The 22,837-nt window shown below is 43.0% G+C and overlaps 1 protein-coding gene across 6 annotated transcripts in view; it reads left to right on the forward strand.

Moving 5' to 3' along the window:
• SH3YL1 (SH3 and SYLF domain containing 1) overlaps positions 1 to 22,837 on the forward strand; it is a 118,334-nt gene that overhangs the window by 87,321 nt on the left and 8,176 nt on the right. For 4 of the 6 annotated variants that reach the window (XR_009054882.1, XM_057743717.1, XM_057743719.1 and 1 more), the window contains exons 2-10: positions 176 to 286; positions 3,431 to 3,544; positions 5,982 to 6,046; positions 9,332 to 9,390; positions 9,851 to 9,887; positions 12,010 to 12,122; positions 12,996 to 13,124; positions 15,113 to 15,281; positions 15,911 to 15,989. Coding sequence is in view for 5 of the 6 variants with exons in the window: in XM_057743717.1 (XP_057599700.1) it covers positions 176 to 286; positions 3,431 to 3,544; positions 5,982 to 6,046; positions 9,332 to 9,390; positions 9,851 to 9,887; positions 12,010 to 12,122; positions 12,996 to 13,124; positions 15,113 to 15,281; positions 15,911 to 15,989 (876 nt within the window). In the remaining variant the exon portion in view is untranslated. Of the gene's footprint in view, positions 1 to 175; positions 287 to 3,424; positions 3,545 to 5,981; positions 6,047 to 9,331; positions 9,391 to 9,850; positions 9,888 to 12,009; positions 12,123 to 12,995; positions 13,125 to 15,112; positions 15,282 to 15,910; positions 15,990 to 22,837 lie in introns of those variants that run through there. The other 2 variants (XM_057743720.1, XM_057743722.1) reach the window with 2 other exon arrangements.

Here is a 22,837-nt window from a genome sequence, read left to right on the forward strand (position 1 = left end):
TTTATTAGGAAAATGGAGATGAAATGATCAATAAATAAGGATTTTCAATTTATTTCCTTTGTCAGCTAGCATACAGTTTGTTAATGCTTAATTGTGTGTGAGGAAAATGAAATTACAACAAATGTATAACTGCTATTTAGATTTTTTCATTAAAATCATTTTTTTAATCTTTTAGTGAATAACCCTATTCCTTCCAATTTGAAATCTGAAGCAAAAAAGGCTGCTAAAATTCTAAGAGAATTCACAGAAATAACTTCCAGAAATGGACCTGATAAGATCATTCCTGGTAAGTAAATAAAATATGTACTTTTCACTTCTATGTCTGCTCTGTTTCCTAAATTACCTTCTCAACCCTTGACTTCACACAGGTTCTCAGACCACCTTTCTCCTCTGGGCCCATCTTCCTGGCTGGTCTCCTGGGCAGCCTCCCTCTCCCACCCCCTTGTAAGACTCCCTCTCCTCCTCCCCTAACCCTAACCCAAGCCTATGGCCCTAAGTACCCTGTGTCATTTTCCACTTCTACTGTCCTCAAACTCACAGGTCCTTTTCTCAATTTCTGAGGACTTTGCAAACTCATCTTGCAAACTCACTAGCTAATCTCATAAATAAATTTTAATTCTATGTTTTTTCTTCCTAGATAGGATAGTTATACTTTATAGTGGTTTAAGAAGACTAATCAGTGATTCTCCACACAGCTACACGTCTGTATTCCCTGGGTCATTAAAGCCCAGTTCCTCAATGCCCCCCCCAGACCTGCTGAATCAGACCCCTGGAGCAGCATGGCCAGGAGTGCAGATGTTATCACATCTCTCATGTGATCCTCCTGTAGTCAGGCTGACCTCACAAGACCTGGTCCAGAGGCAAGCCTTTGGGAACCACTGTCTGTTCATTACTGCTACCAGTTATTTCCTTTTCTCTCTTTCTTTCTTTTTCTTTGTCTTTCTTTCTTTGTTTCTTTTTTCTTTTATGTTTAGCGGTTTTATTGTGAAATATACATTAAAATGCATGAATCAGTCATTCATTCAGTACAATGAGTAATTATAAAAGAAACCTCCATGTCACCAGCCAGGTCAAGAAATGGAGCACTGCCAACACCCAGATGTCTCCTGACTTTCCTGCACACACCTCTCCCTCCCTCTTAGAACTAACAGGCATTTCTAAAGCGTGATTGAGAGAATATGTCTCTGGCGCGGAGACGTGTGTGCAGACCGGCTTGGGCCGCTGCAGGCTGATGTGCCTCTTGGTGCACGGCTCTCATCCTGCATTAAAGAAACCAGTTCCATCTCTTAAGCCAGATTTTCTGAAGTTATTTGACAGACGTTTAAATGTTTTAAAAATTTCTAACTTGTTGTTGTTGTAATAATAATATTAATTGTTGTTATTCTGGGCCAGCCACTCCTCCCATCTTAAGAAAACAGCGCTTCATAGAGGCTTGTTACTCGACGTGCAGGCTGGACTACATCTGGGCATCACCTGGGAGCTTGTTAGAAATGCAGGCCCAAGGAATCAGAATCTGCATTTTTCACAAGATCTCCAGGGAGTTACATGCACATGCACATTTGAGAAGCACTGTGTAGGACTTGAAGAAAATTCAACCAGAAAAACTGAATTTTCTGTACCTCTATTCTGAAGCAAGAGACAGAATACATTTCTCAGTGTATATCAGCATCTACGTTCATGTCAGGCTAGCCACGCTTGCGGATAAGCTGCATTTCCTACCGTAAAATATTTGGGTGTGGATTACTTCTCATGGGTTTTGTCCCGCACAGTTCTGTCTTGCCTTTATTCTGCCTCCAGTCAGAGCCCACCAGCTCCCTTTCACTGGGTATAGCTCAAAAAATGAAAACCAGTTTACAGAGCAGCCTGAGTAAAAGCTTACTCCCACAAGTGTACAGGCTGTGCATGGGGATGGGAGGCAGAAAGGCCCATAGCTGCCAGAGGACCAAGCCTCCTCTTTTCTTGGGATGAGGAGGGAGGGCCATTATGCTTACATTAAAACTAGGGAGCTCTGTTATGTAACAGGAGATAAAATCTACAAAATGTTGTAAAACAAAATGTCCAGACCTTTAGACCTTCTTAGACTGTGAGTTCACGTCCTCGGTGTGAGAGGACCCGAGATGCAAGGGAAACTCAGTTTAGAGGGTGAGTCTGTAGGACACGCATCCACCGCACAGATGAAGAGCTAACCGGACATGTATTTAGGGACTGTTGGTGTTTTGATGTCCCTGAATTTGGGTGGATAAGATGTGCAAACACACCTGACATTTGAAATATGTTCATTTTAAAAACATACTTTTATCATAGCTGGTGTTTCTGAATAGAGGCACTGCTCACTGTGAAAGCACTGAGAATGGAGTGTGAGGTGTTGAGGATGTTCTGCCAACATGTGTTGTATAAACAAACCTGCCTGACGTGTAATGAAGCTGTCAACATCATTACTGTGTGTCACACCCTTTAGAACATAAACTAAAGCTCATTTTGCAGACAGCCGTCTGAGAAGCCAGCCTTGCTTCTAAACCTTGCTCAAGTTCCAGCAGCTTCAGGATGGTCTGTGTGTTACCCTCCTTGTGCTCTTGGGTGAATCGTCTCTGAGAGTCTGTTATTAATTTAAATTTTCAAATGGTGTGCATAGTTGTGTTAGAAATTTAGTATTTCCTAGGGACACCTACAAAGCCTTTTTTGTGTATTTGAGTGCACTGTCTGGTTTGACTTCCTTGACAGAATATTTGACTGAAATGATGATAAACTACCTTAAAAGTAACATTGGGATCCAAGAATAATTTCCAATGTCTAGGCTTCCTTTGTTATTTGAAAGATGTACTGTTGTGTAAATAAATTCACAGAATAGTGAGGCACTGTGTTTAGTGGGTACCTATGTTAATAACCCTGCTTTTATGTAACGAACTTCCCTGAAATGTGAATAAACCTATATTTTGTAAATTGAATTATATTTTCAGTGCACCAGTAGTTATGTGTTACTCAAATACTAATCAGATCACTTTATAAAGTTAAAAAACTTTTTAAAGTGGCAAAAGCATTTAATTTTCCTGGTTTTGAATCCAGATTTTCACATTATTAGGAGGTGAACTCAACGATGTGGCTTTGAATTTAAACGTTTCTCCTTAATACCACGTAGATCTTAATTTCTTTGAAAATGATAACTTTTAAAATGATAAATTAAGTTCTAAATTAATTGAAATCTTTGTCCTGCTACTAGACATTAATACAGTCTCATCCCAGTGTCTCATTTCTTGTGGCTGTTGCAGGATTTCTGAGCACCAGTCTCGTCGGGTTAGGGCCACCAAAGGCTTCAGGCTCCTCTGTCCTGGGGCGGTTTTCCTCACACTTACCTGGGCAGCTGAGACTAGGGAGGCCCGGGTGCTGGGAAGCAGACCTCTGTGCACGGGTCACCTGTCTTCATCTTTTGCAGCACACGTCATCGCCAAAGCCAAGGGCCTGGCGGTCCTGTCTGTGATAAAAGCTGGGTTTCTGGTCACCGCGAGAGGAGGCAGCGGGGTCGTGCTGGCACGTCTTCCGGATGGAAGTAAGTCGGTGTCTCTTCACTGGGAGGAGCAGAGAATCTTCATCCCTTTTTTGTTCTGTTTCCACTTGGAACAGGTTTCATGGGGTTGGGGGAGGCAGGTTTTCAGGTGCCACCTGAACTGCCTTCCTTGGGTGCTCCCTCCGTGTTCTCTGGGGGTCAGCCAACCCGTGAGCCCCCCAGAATATCAGGAGATGTGCCTTCGCTGTCCTTCCACGGAGCAAATACTAAACATTGACATTGTATTTCTGTCGTCAAACATGCATTCTTAGTCCTCAGCTTCACGGTACAATTGTTTTCTCTGTTTTACGGAAGCTGATGAGGTGAAGGACCGTCTGTAAGCTTTTCTCCCCATTGTTGCTGTGGGAGATCCTAAAAACGGAAACGTTTTAAAGAATATCCCCAGGGCGGAATCATATCAAGATCAGTATAATTTGATTCTACTTTCTGGGGTGAAATATAATATTTGATTTTTCAGACAGGACATCAAAATATGTGAGCCTTGAATCCCAAGAACCGACATTTATAACATTTAAAATGTGTGTAGGTGTCATAACCAACTGAAAGGCTTTTTATATGAATCCAACATTTGCTGCTCAGTTGTGTAATTGGACACGTTTTTCTGTGAATAGCTCTTGTTCGTGTAGATAATTTAATTTTATTTTGAGAGAGAATGTGGGCCGTCCACTGACAGCAGATACATCTGGGCATGTGTGGGGCACGTGGCCCTGGAACTTGAGTCAGGGGGATTTGCTGTCCCCTGTGAGGTGTCCCCACAGTACATGAGAGTTTGCCTCTGAGGTTGTGCTTCAGATGTCATCGCTCCAGGCTTGGCTACGAAACAAATAAGACAAAATTCTCTTCTTCTCAAGAGAAGAAGCATTACCCAAATTTTCATGGGCAGATCCCCAGCAGTACAACCAGTAGGCACATTCAAATCGAGTCCACTGTCAGAAGGCTTCACGTCTGCAAGAGGCCCCCGCGCTGCAGGTCTGCGTGGTTGTGGACAGGCGACTGTCAGGAAAGGGGGAGGAGCCATCTCCTGGGCCTTCCTACTGGGCTAAGTACCTAAGTTTCTCTCTCCCACCTTCCCAAGTAGCTGCTGGTCACTCGCAGAGGGTTTTATTTATTTATTTATTTATTTATTTATTTATTTATTTATTATTTTTTGCTGCGTTGGGTCTTTGTTGCTGCACGTGGGCTTTCTCTAGTTGCCACAAGCCAGGGCTACTCTTCACTGAGATGCCCAGGCTTCTCACTGCGGTGGCTTCTCTTGTGGAGCACAGGCTCTAGTAGTTGTGGCTCAGGGCTCTAGAGCACAGGCTCAGTCATTGTGGCTTGCAGGCTTAGTTGCTCTGGCATGTGGAATCTTCCTGAAACAGGGATCAAACCCATGTCCTCTGCGTTGGCAAGCAGATTCCTAACCCCTGTGCCACCAGGAAAGTCCCTGCAGAGGGTAACTTAAAAGCCACCTAGTGGGGCACGGCAAATCCCCGGACCCTGGCCAGGTGGGCAGTCTTTAAACAGGGACAGTTCCTAACATAAGAATTGGAAAACAACTCTGGGATTATGAGACATTAATTTGTATAATCAAAGCACCTCTAAGCCCAGATAGATTGGTTCTGGAGTTGTTCAAGCACTAGCCTGTCATCTAGAATACATGATAGCAAGAAAAATTAGGCTTAGGTAGTAATGAGCATGTTCAGAAAGTACTTCATCTAGACTATCCCACCCCCAAATTGTTTTTTTCTAGACTTGTGTAACATAATTGTGCCTATATCAGGAAAAATAAGCACACGATAACCCTGAAATGTACCATATCATGGCAAATAGAATTATTATACTTAGTTTTCAAATATAAGGATATGTCTCTTGTTAGAATTTTAATAATTTTGAATTTATAACCTATTACTTGTGCCTTTACTAGGCATAAAGTGTGTCAAAAACAGTTTTTCCCTTGGGAGTTTATAACAGAAACAGTTTAGTATTATGTTACTCTTAGAAGTGATTATAATAAACTCTTGAGTCCTTTTGCTCTCTTATATCTATGATAAAATTCTTACTAAATACTAGAATTCCAGATCAGTTATTTTGTAAAACATTATAAATATTGATGGTTGAAATGATCAAATGCTATGTATGTTTAATCGGTGAGAATTCAATAGTTTGGTATTATGCATATTTATGGGGAAAGGTTAGAAACCATAGACTTGTGAATCTGTGAGGTTCATAATGAATATCTAACACCTTTTAAACATTTTTAACTTAAAAATTACATACGTATTAAAGAACATTTAAAAACATTGGCAAAAGTGACAATCTCATTATTTTAAAAAGAAACGCTCTTCATTCACATTTCAGCATATTTCTTCCCCCATATTTATGTGCCGAGGAGTTTTAATGTTAGAGTAATGTTCGTTCGTTTGTTTGTTTCTGTTAGAATGGTCCGCGCCTTCGGCCATCGGGATAGCTGGGCTTGGTGGAGGATTTGAACTAGGGGTCGAGGTGAGTGGGGATGTGCACATACAATTGCTGTATTCTCTAAAAGCAACTGGTGTGTGAAAGCTGAGAGATTTCCTACTGTTCTTGTTTTACTACCTATGGAAATTGTTCCCTTTTATTTTCTTGAATCTCTATTAAAATTATGTAATGTTTATCATCTTTCTCCTTTTCTTTCATTGAGAGTAGAGTTTCTTTCATTCAGCATCTCCTCTGTTTCCGTCTTTAGCACATCCGTGGAACAGTTATTCTCAGATCTGACAAACTATAATTGGCAGTTTATGCCTTATGATTGCAGAGTAGTGGGTGCCAACAGCTTGTATCATCGTTTGTGGCAACATCCAGTTTGTTGCCGCTAATGTTCAGATATTCCAGATTCCTTAAGTAAAGATTGAATTTGTATTGTTTCACCTTACTATTTTGCTCTGAATGATTATGGATTCTATCAAATGGACTAGAAATTATACCAGTACACACTTGTCTACAGAGGTCTCTCCCACAGACATCTGCATGGTATTAATCTTTCATCTGTTGCTTTATTGCTAAGTGATTGGTAAATCAAGTCTCCTAACATTCCCAGATCAGTTTCTTCTCAAATTTCAGTTTCTTCCTAAGCTGTCCTTTTATAAATTTGCTCGGTTGCCAGCTTTAAATGTCTTGGCCTTATTAGGAGGAAGCATTTCCACTACTGGTTTTCATTTTTATTTGAGCTTTACCTGCAGCTGCATAAATCTGTATTATAAAAAGAGGAACACATTTTAGTTTTGCTAGCATGGCTGCCTTTTTGTTGTATATTTCACCAAATCATAGCCTTTGAAAACACTGCACTTATGTGGAAAGCATATTTTCAGCATCCATTGTGCACCCCTGCTCACACCGCCTGGCACTGTACCCAGGTGTCCCTTGTCACTGCCCTCTGACCCCAGGCTTTGGGGCTTCATCTCAAAGAGCATTTACTTATATTTGCCATTTGTGGGAACTTTGAATGCAACTTACCCTCATGGCTGTCTAGAAATTAACTCTGGAATTCCATTTAAATATTGTACATGGAAGATAAGTATTAACTTTTAAAAATATCCACTTCAACAACCTAAATATCCATCAGCGGAAGAATGGATAAAGAAGATGTGGTACACATATACAATGGAATATTATTCAGCCATTAAAAAGAGTGAAATAATGCCATTTGCGGCAACATGGATGGACCTAGAGCTTGTCATATGAGTGAAGTCAGACAGAAGGAGAAATATTGTATGATATCACTTATATGCAGAATCTAAAAAAAAAAATGATACAGATGAGCTTATTTACAACACAGAAACAGGCTCACAGACTTAGAGAACAAACTTATGGCTGCCAGGGAGGAAGGGTGGCCGGGAGGGATAGTGGGGAGTTTGAGATGGACAGGTGCACACTGCTGTGTCGAAAGTGGATGGCCAAGAAGGACCTGCTGTGTAGTGCAGGGAGCTCTGCTCAGTATTCTGTAACAACCTAATTTGAAAAAGAATAGATTCATATACAGGTACAATTGAATTACTTTGCTGTACACCTGAAGCTAACACAACATTGTTAATCAACTGTACTCCAACGTAAAATAAAAAGTTCTTTAACATATCCACTTCAAGTAGAGATTAGAAGACTGTCCTGGGAGTTTGTGCCTCTTGAATGTGACCTGGCTTTGCTTCCCTGAGTGTAGCTGTACGCTTAGAGCCGTCAGTCACTTCAGTGCTAGGGAGAGGCGGTGCTGGTTCCCTGGGAAGCATCTCAGACCTGGCCAGGGACTCGCGATTCCTCCTGGGCACAGCTGTGACTCAGAATTAGCGAGGAAGCTGGGGGGGGGGCGGGGGAAGGGGTTTGTGGCCACACGCCCCCCGGGCTGCCTGGGCTCCTCTCTGGCATTCTTCGTTCGCCAGATGCTTGCTCCTAAGGGACAGCACGCTTGACACGTGCACCAGCCTGGAGATTTTCTTATCTGGCCCTCATCTACATCGTGAGTCCTTCACACCTGTGTCTTCAGACTGGCCAAGTATCAAGCACAAGTAGACACACAAATCTGTTTCTTTAAAGCATTGGAATCATTGGTTTGGACTATTAAATATTTGTTGAATAATTTAATTATCTGCCGTTCCATTCTGGAATGGAATAGTTAGCAACAATAGTTAACATTTTCATAAAGCTTGCGCGTGTATTCCTACAGAATCATTTCCATCTCATGGCCGTGAAGGGTGGCTGTCGCTGCTGTCATTGTGTGGATCACTGAGTTATGTGACTCCTCCAGGCAGAAACAGCCAGAGAGTGACAGGCTGGCCGTTCAGGGGAGGCCTCTGAGTTCCACGGGTGCTTCTGTGAGTCTCCTCGCTTCTAGTGCCCTGTTTGCTCCTAGTTGTAACTTCCATCTGTTTAACACGCCGTGGATTTCAGGGCATGTATGAGATAGACAGGGCACATATGATTATTTTCAATACACAGAGATGCTAAGCACCTTGCATAGCCGGTGTGTGGTTGTCTCTCATTGGTTTCACTAGAGACGGAGGCTGAGACAGGGCTCAGGGTGCAGGTGATTTACTGAGCAAATGTTCTCAGGGGGAAAAACTATACGGGGCTAAGGGTAGCAGGACAGAGAAGGGGAAGGATCCAAGCAAGGCTGTGGTCCCGGGTAAACTCAGTCTTCTCTGAATACAGGAAGCGAAAGCAGGTCTTATAACAGAGGCAAAGGGACTGGTGCTTGGGGACGGCTGCTCTTACCACCGGTCAGGACGTGGGTGTGGCACGTGGTGGGTGCAGGGCTGGAGGAGCCCGCGGTGCCCCCACAGTGGGACCAGACCCCTCTCCTGAGTCCAGGACCCCCAGTGAGCTTCCGCCCTCCGTGCTGCCTTCCACAGGTGGTGACATCTTCAGTACACATGGAATGTGGGTTTGACCCTCAGGAAATCCACAGATTTCTCTCTGTTTTGGAATCTAGACCAGGTTAAGTTTCTGAAGGTATGTGAAGTTGGGGACTGTGTCATTTTTTGACAGGACCTGTTGGCCTTCATTAACTTGGACATTAGTTAAGTATAGTTCATGGCACTGGTCCACTTATGAGAACTGCTGAGAATTCCCACACCCACCCGCCAAACACAACAACAACAACAAACCAAAGATGTAAAAGTCAGTGGAGTCAGGAAAGACAATGCTAAGACTTGGCTTAAACACCATTAATATTTTCTTTCCAAGACAATTATAGCAGAGCCCAAAGCTCTGAAAACCCTGATACCTTGGATAATCCAGTTGTTTGTTGTTTACCAAAAGGCAGAATCCGCACTGGAACACCAGGTCAGAGCAACCGCGCTTTCACCCAAGATTGTCATGTGAGAAAAATGACTCCGGTTTTTCCAGGAGAATGTGGATGAACCCTTTGACTTTAATGAAGAGGAAGGCATCTGGGCTTAAGCTGAGAAACTCCTATTAGAGATGAGAGTTCAGTTTCTGAGTCCCCGCCGATGCTGTGTGCGGGCGGGGGGCGGGGGTCTGGCGGTGTGAGGAGTGGAAGCGGATGGGGACCCCGCCAATTCGAGCTGAATGTTGAGGCTGAGGATGCCACGTACTGAGAGTAGGAAAGCTTATCACCCACATGATGCGCTTTATGGGGAGGGGGACAGAGTTCCGAGCAGAAAGGCTTGAGAGATGGGAAAGAAGACTATCTCGGCTGCTTTGGAGGGCAGGGGTGGGGCTGGGGGACGGGTCCCACTAGGACCACAGGAGGGAGCCTTGGACTTTCTCGCCAGGTTGCCTGGATGTGGGGCTTGAAATCTGTCCGTTTCATTACAGGACAACAGCATCAGGGACCTGGTGGCTTGGGTTCAAGGTGGGTAAACACGTAAGAGGGAGATGGGGCAGTGCTGCGTCAGGGACAGGGTGTCGGGGGAAGAGAAGGCCAGTAGTTCCTGAGAACATTTCTCCCCCAGCTTTTCCTGCATGAAGTTGTGGTTTTTTAATTCTTGTTTAAGGATTGAATTTAATTGTAAAACTTGCATTTTATTTAGTTAATTGTATCTTAATGCAAACTTCTTAAGCCTTTGTCAGATTCCCAAATGTCTGTCTTATACTGTTTGTTTGCGCGACTGCTGCACTTTTCTTTCAGGAAATCTCTCTTGCTTTTACTCTAAGCTGTGGAAATAAATCAAAAGCCATTGGCACCATGGCTGCTCTTCAGACTGGAGCTTTGGACCTGGTTCTCTGTCCAGTTAATCGTGTCACCAAAGAACACAGGATTACCTTACTCTTATTTCAGGAGAACTGAATTGAGTTTGGACATAAAACTAAAGGATTAGTTTATTTTCTTTATTGACTTACATAGTTGTGCCTTACTTAACTATACTAAGAGGTATGACGCAGAAGGAGACATAACTAGAGCATCTACAAGGTCATGGCTGGAGAGTTCTACTGAGTGTGTATACACTAAGCATTACGCAAAGTAATTTCATATATGTTATCTTAAAAAGTATATAAGATTTGGTTATACAGTCATTGGCAAAATTGCTTAATTTTGCATGAGACATGCTAAATAATTCTGTATCACTCAACACCATGATCCTCAGAAATCGTCCACGTGTGAATGGAAATAACAGTTGATGCGAGTCGCAGCGATGTGTTTTGCATGGGTCAGTTAGCTGGCGTATTCAGTCTGTCCTGTGGAACTTGAGTGTATTTTTTCATGAAGTGATTCAAATTAAACTATATCAGGAATTCCACTGGGCCCTTCCAAGTGCAGTCACATTTGGTAATAATCGAATTCTTCTGTCAGATGAAAACATCGATTTGAAAAATTTAAAGAACGATATAAATGAAGTCATCTTTTAAACACTAATCTGCTTGGCCTTTGCATATTTTATTGAGATGTGGTAAATATGCTAGGCTTTACACATGATTTCAGTTCATTTTTCAAACAACCCTGTGTTTATGTATATGCATATATACACGTGTACACATATACCTATATGAGTATATATACTTATAAATGTGGTTACTATTATTATACCCTTTTTACAGAGAAGGAGATTTAAGGCTTTGAGCTGCTCAATCATTTGAGCATGGTCACATGATACACAAGGGGCAGAAGTGGAATTAACACCCAAATGGCTTCAATTTTGAGCCCAGATTCCCAGCACCAGGCCCTCAGGCTTTCTCTTCTCTGGGCACTTGACACATGTGCTTGATCTTCACCTAGTTCAGGGGGTGGGTCCTGTCGTAGACTTTAAGTATGAAAAGGCCAAATGTAGCCAAAATGCCCCAGGTAGTCGCCGCCATGTTGCAAAGAGGAGCTGGGGTTGAAAGTTGGGCCTCTCCTCCAGGGGTCGTGGGGCGGGCACCCCGCCCGGCCCTCCCCGGGGGTCCCGCCCCAGCGAGGCGCGTTTGAAGAAAGCGCCTTCTCCACAGCGACCCACCCAGAGCGTGCACTCACTCTAGCTTTGCTTTTGCTTGGAGGACTAGCCGTGGTAATTGGCATAACTAGTGGCAACTAACCTTCTTCCTGATGTTCGGCTAGGGGGCTCGTGGACCTGCGGGGCCCCAACCTTGCAACCGGGTCCTTGTTCTCCGGCTTGGCTTTTGTGAGGTGTTTAGCCTGAGCAAGTCCTTTGACCTTTCCCACCTACGTGTGTGGCCTGGTCAGGTGTCACTAGGGCAGTCTGCTCAGCCTCAGTAAGCTGAGAGGCTGCCGAGAAGATGAAGTTAGTGCCCGGAGACCTCACCGCAGGTGCTCGAGCACAGTGACTGCCCCCAGGCCTTCACTCTACTTCCCTGTGGGAAGGTAGCCTGCTGACATCCTCAGCTGAAAGTAAAGCACGACTCTGCTTTCAGGTCATACTCTCTTTGACTACATTGAAATTCTTGCTATGTTACATAGCGTATGTTTGAGTTTTAATAAACATATTTTAAGTGATATTTAGACATAATTATTTTAGAATAAATGGCTCTCTACATTTCAGGTATCAGATTTGGTGATAATCTTGAATTACGACAGGGCAGTAGAAGCATTTGCAAAAGGTGGTAACCTCACACTTGGAGGGAACTTGACTGTGGCAGTTGGGCCCTTGGGAAGGTGAGTACTCTGAAATCCTTTTTGAACAACTATTGGATCGTGAAAAGGCTTTAAAACTATATTGTTTTTCATTAAGAGAAAACGTGAATGAAAATGACACAAATTTATGATTTGCATGTGTACCAAAGGGTTTGAGGGTGCTTACAGATAAGAAATCTGCAAAACACAGCTAGTGTGATGAAATGAGTGTTTGAAATTAGCATACACAGAAAGAAACTAAATATTTCAGAAATTCAGGCTGTTGTATCTACTGGAATTAACATAAAACTTACCTTTAAGCTTTGAAGGTGGGAGATTGAGTCCATGTTAATTAACTGAGAAAGGCAGCATTGATCAGGGAAAAAAGCTGTTTTTTCAAACTAAAATGTGAAAAATTGAAATGGAGTGATGTTTACAATACTTACAGTGTACTTTCCTTCTCTATTAATGAATGACTATTCTTGAATTAATTGAGCAATTAAACATTTTAAACCCAGACTGTTTATAGAAGTTAGTAAAATCATTTAAAAATGTTTCCAAGTTCCGTGGAAATACTCACTCTAAAAAGAACCACCATCTTTTACTCTTGAGGTGCATTTCCATTTTGGGAAAGGAAGACAAAGTTGAAAAATATCAGCTTTACGTGTATTCTCCACGTGCCTCACACCGTTCTACAATCATCTTACACACCCTGTCCTTTCCATGAGCTGTCCTTCCTCTGGAGCGCTTTGAACACACCTAGCCTAGGCCTGCAGGAAGTAAAATAGATAAAAACAATTGAAGTAAGTGCAGCGCGAGATCCTTCTTTTGGGTTAGAAGTACAGTGCCAGTCAAACAGTCATCTTTAGGTGAAGATGCTCACAGTTCCGTGATGCAAAACTTTCTCTTTTGCAGGAATTTAGAAGGAAATGTCTCCCTCAGAAGCTCAGCTGCTGTCTTTACTTACTGCAAGTCAAGAGGCCTCTTCGCTGGCATATCTTTAGAAGGTAGCTGTTTGATTGAGAGGAAAGAAACTAACCGAAAGTAAGTGTAAGGCAAATAATTTTAATTGATTTGAAGACTGTACAATGAGAAGATAATACTTCATAGGTCCATATAGCTCTTAAGAGGGTACAGAGTGCCTTTGTACAGGCAAGTCTGTCGGCACCATTTTTCTGACAGCACTTGCTCACTTTGTGTCACTTTTTGGTAATTCCTGCAGTATTTCAAACCTTGTCGTTCTTATGGCATTGGCTGTGCTGATCTGTGATCAGCGACCTTTATGTTACTAATGTGATTGTTTGGGGTGCAGGAACCAGACCCCTGAAGGATGGAGAACTTAATCAATAGCTGTGTGTGTGTTCTCACTGCTCCCCTGACTGACTTTTCCCTCCCCACCCCCCACCCCCACCCCACAAGTTTCTGTCCCTCTCCTCAGGCCTCCCTATTCCCTTAGACACAACAATATGGAAATGTTAATAAGCCTACAGAGACCTCCAGGTGTTCAAGTGAAAAGAAGAGTGGCACATCTCTTACTTTAATCAAGAGCTAGAAATAACAGAGCTTAGGGGAAGGCATGTCAAAGCCAAGACAGGCCGAAAGCTGGGCCTCTTGCTCCAGACAGTTAGCCAAGTTGTGATTGCAAAGGAAAAGTTCTTGAAGGAAATGAAAAGTGCTGCTCCAGCGAAGCACCCTTATTGCTGATGTGGAGGAAGTTGTAGTGTCTGGGTAGAAGGTCACACCAGCCACAACATTGCCTTCAGCCAGAGCCGGATCCAGAGCAAGGTCCTAACACGCTTCAACTCTATGACGGCTGGGAGGTAAGGAAGCTGCGGAAGAAAAGTATGAGGCCGGTAGAGGTTGGTCCATGAGGTTTAAGGAAAGCGGCTGTCTCCGTAACGTAAAAGTGCAATGTTCCTCATGAGAGGTTTCCTGTGGTTACCCTCAGCCTTTGTCTTTCTTCCATAACATAGAGATCAATTTTGATTTTAAAAAACACAAGATCTGGAAGTATCCCAACAGGTGACGAGGAACTTCCACTTTAAACTGGCATCCGGCTAATTTTTCGCAAAACTGCTCTTCAGTATTTCTACTAAAATATGTCTGATTGCCCAGAAAGGGATGAAAAGCTGACCGAGAGGACTGCTTCTAGAACGTGGCAGGAATCCCACTACCAGTGGCCCTGACAGTGCTGCCCCTGCTAGGGTGGACACACATCTGCCACTTACAGCGGACATGAGAGACGTCAGTACTGAGTCTGTGGTGTCCATGCATCCAGAATCCCACAGCACATTCAGTAACGTTCACGGCAGACCTCAACAACCAGAAAATAGGAGGAATGGCGTGAAAGGAAGGTTTGCAGAAGTCTCCATCTTGTAAAGTCAAGAGAAATGTTTTTACTTCTGGTGTTATTAATTTGAGAAATTTAAGTTAAGAATGCTTTTAGAAATTTGTGGTTCTAGAACTGTGAAAGACTTTCCCACTAAAGTTCAGCTAAACCCTCAATAAAGTAAAACCAATATACTTCCAATCAGTTGCAGGGCTTCCAAACATGTAAGGCAAATCCTTACATAATTTTAATACAAATAAACATTTTAAGGAAACGATACGTTGGCACCATTTTTATAAGAAACTTAAAAAGTAAAAACCTACAAAAATGTATGTGCTTGTAGGTATATGTGCATAAGTGTTTATATACATATTTATGTATGTTTATTATGTGTTTATATATAAATGTCATATATAAGCTTTTATGTATGTGTCTGTAATGTGTATGTGATGTGCTCTTGTATTACTGGGAAAAGGATATTAATATCAGACCCTTTATGGTGGTTGCTTCTGGGGGGAGCTTGGAGGGGTGAATTTAGGGGCTTAACACGGGTTATGGCTTGTAGTTAGTGTTTGAAAAGTAGTTGATATGAAGCACTATATGTGAGCAAATCACACGCACATACACAGGTGTGCATCCTACACTGAACTCTAGAAAAGATCTATGTCTGCAAAAGAAATGTTATTAATCTATTTCGTATTAGATTTTACTGTCAAGACATTCGAGCTTACGACATTTTATTTGGAGATATACCACGGCCTGCTCAAGCAGAAGATCTGTATGAAATTCTTGATTCCTTTACTGAAAAGTATGAAAATGAAGGACAACGGATCAATGCAAGAAAAGCAGCGCGGGAGCAGAGGAAGCCTTCTGTAATGCTTGGTTTTACGTTTTTCTTCCTAGCCCCAGAAAATGTCTTTATATGGACTATCTGTCCTTGAGGTCAGGTGCCTAATAACCCACTCAACGTCCCCCGTCACTTCACGTACATAAAGTTCTTGTGACCATGTCATGAAACCTTGACGGTCACCGGTACCCGTTTCGGGAAGAAGCGTGCGTTTCCCCGCTCGCGGCTCCTCAAGGGCGGTGCTCTCTCCCAGCCACCACCCCGACGCCTGCGGCCGCGCGCCCCGCCCCGCCCCGCGCGCCCCGCCCCGGCGTGGGCCCCCCCCTCGCGTGGTCGGCCCCCCCCACCCCCCTCCGGGGTCCAAGTGGTCCCCCCGCGCCCCGCCCCGCCCGCCCCGCCCTGTGTCCCGCCCCCTGCGCGGCGTCTGGGGGACGGGCTGAGACAACTTCCGCTTTCGGAAGCGCGCCCCCTGCCGTCCCCCGCACGCTGTCCCGCTCGGCTGCACGTGGTCCCCGCGGTGCATGCGCGCCGCCATGGAGGCCTTGGGTGACGTTTGCCTCAACGTGCCCGTCGGGGAACGCAGGGCTTCTGTGCGCCCAGGTGAAGCTGGATTTGAAAATCATGTGCATCTTTTGTTGTCGTTGTCCCTCCCAGGCTAAAGAGCTGCCTGCGAAACCATTGTCAAGGCCACAGCCATCGTCTGCGCAAGTACAGCTGAATTCTGGCTCTCAAAGTAAATATTTTTGTTGCAGTTCAAATACAGTTATAGTTAAGCAATTATGAAATATTATTAAGAAATCAGGCTACATTTAATAATAGCTCTAAAGGTATAACTTTGCAGTCGGATAGAAGAACTAATGGGTATTAAAGAGAGAAAAACAAACTGCTCAGCCTCTTGTAAACACAGGCAAATTCTCATTCCTGTAATTTGTGGAAACTTGTATTCTTATTCAGAAAATGCTTTTTCCACTGGACAGTGTCATTTACCTTTAAATTTTTTTTTTTAGAGACCATTTACATGGTCTTTTTTTTAATTAATTATTTATTTTATTGGCTGTGTTGGGTCTTCGTTGCTGCATATGGGCTTTTAGTTGCAGTGAGTGGGGGCTACTCTTCATTGTGGTGCGTGGGCTGCTCATTGCGGTGGCTTCTCTTGTTGCCCAGCAGGGGCTCTAGGCGTGTGGGCTTCAATAGTTGCAGCACATGGGCTCAATAATGGTGGCTCACGGGCTCTAAAGCGCAGGCTCAGTAGTTGTGGCGCCTGGGCTTAGTTGCTCCGCAGCATGTGAGATATTCCCGGCCCAGGGCTCAAACCCATGTCCCCTGCATTAGCAGGTGGATTCTTAACCACTGTGCCACCTAGGAAGTCCTCTTTTTCTTTTTTTTTTTTTTGTCATTTCTTCAAAAGACTGTTATCGTGCTGATTTGAAATGGAAACAAAATAAGCCTATTTTTCTCATATACAAATAGATTTATATTTCTGAATATTAATTTTACCACACATTCTTTGGAGCTCAGGCTTTCATAAGGTGGTTTTAAAATAGAATAAATTCATAAAGTACCAAGTGTTTGGCTTTTACCCCTCTTTCCATCACTCATTTTTATGACAGTCACTCTTGGCATTCTGCTGTTCATGTATAGAGGTTACCAATAAATAGCCATACATTAAAATAGACAATGTTTCATATAATGATTCGCTGTGATGCAAACGGCCTTGTGCTGTGGCGTTGGAGAGCACAGGGATGACCCTAGCCGCTCTCCTGCCTTGAAAGACGGTTCCCTCTAGGAGCAGAGCGATCCCATCTGGCAGAGTAAGTGCAGTCACTGGAGGGAAGTGCAGTGGACCCTTGGGGAATGCAGGGCTCAGGAGCACCAGCCCCCACGCAGTCAAAAATCCTGTGTAGCTTGACTCCCCCAGAACTTTGCTACCAGCCCACTGCCGTCGGGAAGCCTTTCTGATAACATGAACCGTTGATTAACACATATTTTGTGTGTTATATGTGTTACATACTGTATTCTTATATAAAATAAGCTAGAAAAAATATGAAGAAAATCATAAGGAAAAAATAATACATTGATGATACTATACTGTATTTATTTTTTTTTAATTTTATTTATTTATTTATTATTTTGGGGGGGTTATACTGTATTTATTTACACCATAAGTTTACATTGCCTGTACACACATGAGTATTGTCTTATATGATACAAAACACTGTAAATGTTATCGTATTACTAACACTAGACATGAAAAATGAGAACAGTGGGAAAAAGAGATTCATATTGACAGGTACAATGATTCATGCATGGATAAAAAAAGAAGCAGTGGTATGATTACTTCATGGTAGCCCAGCCTATACACGAAGGAATGAAGAGTTATGAAATTTTTATGGGACACAGTATTACGGCCATATTTATAATACAGTATTAGAAACACTGTTACATTTTTTAAAACCACTTACATGTGATGAAGACTGGTAGACAGTTTCTCCAATTACAGAGAAAGAGAGGGGCATACTGTACAGTAATGTAATTTTTTGAAAGCCAAGTTATAAAACAGTAAGAAGATCAACATGCTATTAATTTTGTGTTAAATATGACTCCCCTGATGCCTGTGTGCAGGTAGGCTACCCACTTCTGTACAAGTCCTGCACATGATCTTCTACACGATGAACACTTAGGCAGGGATGGTGATGACACAAAGACGTCTGATGCAATGATTAGATTTCACATGAAGACGCGCACACACACAGCAGGTCAGTTTATTAAGTGAGCGGCATGACGGTTATTTCCTGTTCACTAAGTGGAGGTGGATCATCACAAAGGTCCTCATCCTCGTCTTCACGTTGAGCAGTCGGGGGGGGGGAGGGGGGATTGGTCCTGCTGTTGCTGGTGACGGGGGGGGGGGGGGGGGGGGGGAGGGGAAGGCAGGAAAGGCAGGCACACTCCATGTAACTTTATGGGAATACATGGTAATTTCTGTCTGACTTTTTTGCTTTGTCATCTCTCTAAAAATATGTCTATATGATCGCAATCCTTCTTCCACTGTTTGCTTTAGTTTCAGTGCCCATATTCTGCAAGGTCCACGTTGAAAAAGGAGTTAAAAGCAGTCTTGAATCACCGGAACCCTCTCCCAGATTGTCTGATGTCCGTTTGTTTCTGACACTGCTTCTGTGTTTTCTTCCCCGTCGTCTGGCACTGGTTCAGGAGTTCTCATCTCCATCGGGTCATCTTTTGTTAACTCCTCTGGTGTTGTGTCTGTTAGCTCTTGAAATTCTCCAAGATGCGTATCTTGAAATGCTTCACAGCCCCCTCCCACCCCCCCGCAATCTGTGTTGCCACATCTATAATCTAGTTCATGATTTCCTTGATTGGCTCTGTTGTAAATCCTTTGAAGTCATGCATGACATCTGGAACAGTTTTATCCAGCAGGAATGTGTTGTTTCAGGCTTGATGGCTTTCATGACGTTTTCTATAAGAAATGGCATCTTCAGTGGTGTAATCCTTCCAGACTTTCATAATGTTCTCTCTATAGGCGTTCTCTTTCATAGATTCGACAGTTCTTTCCATAGAGTACCGTGTGTAATGTCTTTAAAGGTCCTGATGATCCCCTGATCTAGAGGCTGGAGGTAGAGATGTTGTGTTTGAAGCCATGTACACCACGTGCTGGTCTACTCATGGAGTTGAACTCATAGGGTTCTCGGTGTCCAGGGGCACTGTCCAATATCAAAAGAACTTTAAAAGGCAGTCCCTTACTGGCAAGGTACTTCCTGACTTCAGGGACCAATCCAGAAAAAGGGTCCTCATGACCCAGGCCTTCTTTTTGTACAAACAAAAGACTGGCAGCTCGTGTTTATCTTTTCCCTTCTAGGCTCGAGGTTTTGCAGCTTTATAGATGAGGGTGGTCCTGATCATAAACTCCACTGCCTACGCACAAAGATGTAAAGTTGGTCTATCTATTCTTGCCTTAAATCCTGGCACCCACGTCTCTTCCTTACTAATAAATGTCTTTGGTTGCATCTCTCTCAAGAATAGCGTAGTTTCATCTGCATTAAAAATCTGTTCAGGCAGATGTCCTTTCTTCTCAATGATTTTCTTTTTTTCTTTCTTTTTTTTAAATATAAATTTGTTTATTTATTTTTGGCTGCATTGGGTCTTCCTTGCTGCACATGGGCTTTCTCTAGTTGCAGAGAGCAGGGGCTACTCTTCATTGCGGTGCGCTGGATTCTCATTTTAGTGGCTTCTCTTGTTGCAGAGCACAGGCTCTAAGCGAGCTTCAGTAGTTGTGGCACGTGGGCTCAATAGTTGTGACTCATGGACTCAGTAGTTGTGGCTCCCAGGCTCTAGAGCACAGGCTTCAGTAGTTGCGTGCACGGGCTTAGTTGCTCCGAGGCATGTGGGATCTACCCGGCCCAAGGATGGAACCCATGTCCCCTGCATTGGCAGGTGGATTCTTAACCACTGTGCCACCAGGGAAGCCCTCAGTGATTTTCTTAATGGCATCTGGGAACTTGTCTGCTGCCTCTTTGTTATCTTGAAGCTGCTTCTCCTGTTATCTTGACAATATTTAAGGCAAACCTCTTACTAAAATTGTAAAAGCTGGCATTTAATTCTCCAGCTTTAGATCCTTCACCTTCTTTTTCCTTTAAGTTGTCATATGATGACTTTGCTTTTTCTCAAATCATATTAGAATCTATGGCAATCCTACACCCACATAAAAACTACATTTTCAACACAAGATAAAAAGGTATTTCGCAAAAGGTGCAAGATTTATGTGCCTGTTGGTGTAGCAGTAGCAACAGCTTTGTGAATTTCCTTTTCTTTTTCTTACAATGGTTCTTACACTGAAACTCTTTATGTTGGAATGGTGGGCAGCCATGGCTGCAGACCTCAGCTTACGGCAAACATCACGCAGATCAGCTTTTCTTGAAATGACTTTTCTCTGCTACTTGGGAGCACTTCCAGGATCACCGGTGGCACATTGTATAGGTGCCGTGGTGTTATTCAGGGTCTACTGTATTATACTAAACACAATGAAAAATACAGCAGAACCGTGAGAGAGAACTTACTACCATGATACACACTTTACTGGACAGACAGCTCCTCATGTGGAGATGATTTGTAAGCAGGTGCTTGCAACACTCAGCTCACCTCACTGGTGGCTACAAAATTATTACAGTAGTGCAGTGTGTACATTCATGTGTGTACAGTAAGTATGTTCATTTATGCAATTATGATTTAATACTGCAGATAGCTCCATGTATGGTCTAAGTGTACATGTGCGTAAGTTTTGATAAATTTTAACTTTTAGTAAAGGATTTGTGTATGTTTTATGGTAGTAAATGATAGACTAGTATCTACATAAATTCCATGCATCATGACACACCTAACTTTTTCTTAATTCTTTTGATATTTCTAGGCTGTGCATTTCATCTGTGAGTTTTTTCAAATTGTGGCAAATCTCAGACACATTTTCCCATGTATTTATTGGAAAAAATCCACATATAAGTGGACCCACACAGTTCAAACCCATGTTATTCAAGGGTCAACAGTGTAGGATAAGTTCTAGGAGGACTATGAGTGTCAAAGTGCTGCCGAGGGCCCGAAGCCTGTCCGGCCCCTCCCCGTCCGTGTTCGGTATCCATTTGCCCAGTTTTCATGCCCAGGTGATTCCTGGCTATGCCTTTAGCTTGCCTAAATGTACCCCTTCCAGGAAGATCCTCAGGTACTAGACCTATTCTTCTTTATTACCCACCCCTCCCCTCACAACTTACTCTGTACCTGTTGTCTTGGGATGCCTTCTTCTTCCAAAAGGGATAGTCTGTTTTTCATTCATGTTCTGGGGATTAATTTGCTTACACTCTTATTTTCAGTAGCAAGATGTGAGCATTGAATCTATTTTTTATTGATATTTTAGACCTGAGTGATTATGTAGAATTTGACCCATGTGTATGCTTTAAAATACATAGTGTTTCTAAGGTTTCCTCGCTGCGAGACCAGGTATCTGAGTCACGCTCACACAGAAACCCTGCTAGTCCTCAGTATCAGTTCCTTGTCAGTGTCAACGAAAAAGCTACTTACCTTATCTCAAGAAGCTCCTCTCACCTAACAAGGAAAACTCTTGGAAGATTTGTTTCTCCTGCATATTCTTCCTGAGCATGTATTTTAAAATCTCAGCAGCATCTTTGGTCACTGGCCAGCCGTGGCTTGTCTGTTTCCCACGGTGATCTCGTGTCTTCTGGAGCTTCCTGTGCAGGCAGGGGCTGGTCTCCCTGTTTCTCGAAGTCCCCTTGCCAGCTCACCTTCCTGCTTGTGCAGGTCTCTGCAGACTCAGCTCTGTTCACCATATGTCCTTGTGAATACTCTCCTTCTCCCATGGCTTTTTCAGCTGCGTCATTTGTTGCTCGATTCCTATTTTTTTTCACGTGCGCACCGTCTTTTCTCATGCCGGGTATCATCCCCAGTTGCAAACACCCATTTCTGATTCAATAAAAGGAAAGTTTAAAACTGCTATCTATTTTTAACCTTTTATTTTAAATCTGACCTATTCCTAAGTCCTTTATTACAAAACTAAATCTTAATTTTTAATTTTTTATATATCCTCACATATAATTTTAGATAAGTACATATGTGGTTCATAAACTGTTTTTTGAAAGCGTTTTTTTTTTCTTTTAGGAGTCACTCCCTTTTTCCCATTTCTCCTCTCTTAACTTGCGTGGCATCCTCTTCCATGCTCATTCCAGCAAACCCATGTGAACAACAGGAATGATATTTTCTGCATGTTTCTGTAGTCCTACACACAGGCACACGTACGAACACGTAGATACATGTGGGCAGAATATTTTGTTGTCTCACAAAAATGCTGTCATGTTATTCATGCTTTACTATAGCTTGTTTGTGGGTTTTGTTTGTTCCTTTTGCTCAACAACACCTCATAGAAATCCCTGAATCAACTGATACAACTCTAATTAATTTTTCATGGCCATTTAATATTCCATTGTGTAGATGTACCTGTTTTATTCGGCCACTCTCCTACTGATAGTAACGTTCAGTTTTTTCCCATGCCAAACAACGCCACAATTAATATCTTTTAAAGTTAAGTTTTCTACATATTGGCACTCTTTAAAAGATAATTACCAGGAATGGACATGGTAGGTCAAAGGATGTATTTAAAATTTTTTAACAGATTTGGTAGATTGCTTTTTAAAAGTTTTTACTACTGCAGAGTCTTGTCAGCCACTCCCCACCATGTACACTCCCCACCATGTACACTCCCCACCATGTGCACCCCCATCATATACCTACAGTCCCCACCATGTACACTCCCCACCACGTTCACCCCCATCATATACCTTCAGTCCCTGCTGTGTACACTCCCCACCATGTGCACCCCCATCATATACCTACAGTCCCTGCTGTGTACACTCCCCACCATGTGCACCCCCATCATATACCTACTGTCCCCACCATGTGCACTCCCCACCATGTTCATCCCTCATCACTGTTGGTGGTGGAGTGTCTTGAAGTGTTGATGTGTATGAGCGTTGATTATATCTCCTCGTTAATTGGATTGTGCTTGTC

The sequence above is a fragment of the Hippopotamus amphibius genome, chromosome 7, assembly GCF_030028045.1.
Source record: "Hippopotamus amphibius kiboko isolate mHipAmp2 chromosome 7, mHipAmp2.hap2, whole genome shotgun sequence".
NCBI classification, from domain to species: Eukaryota; Metazoa; Chordata; class Mammalia; order Artiodactyla; family Hippopotamidae; genus Hippopotamus; species Hippopotamus amphibius.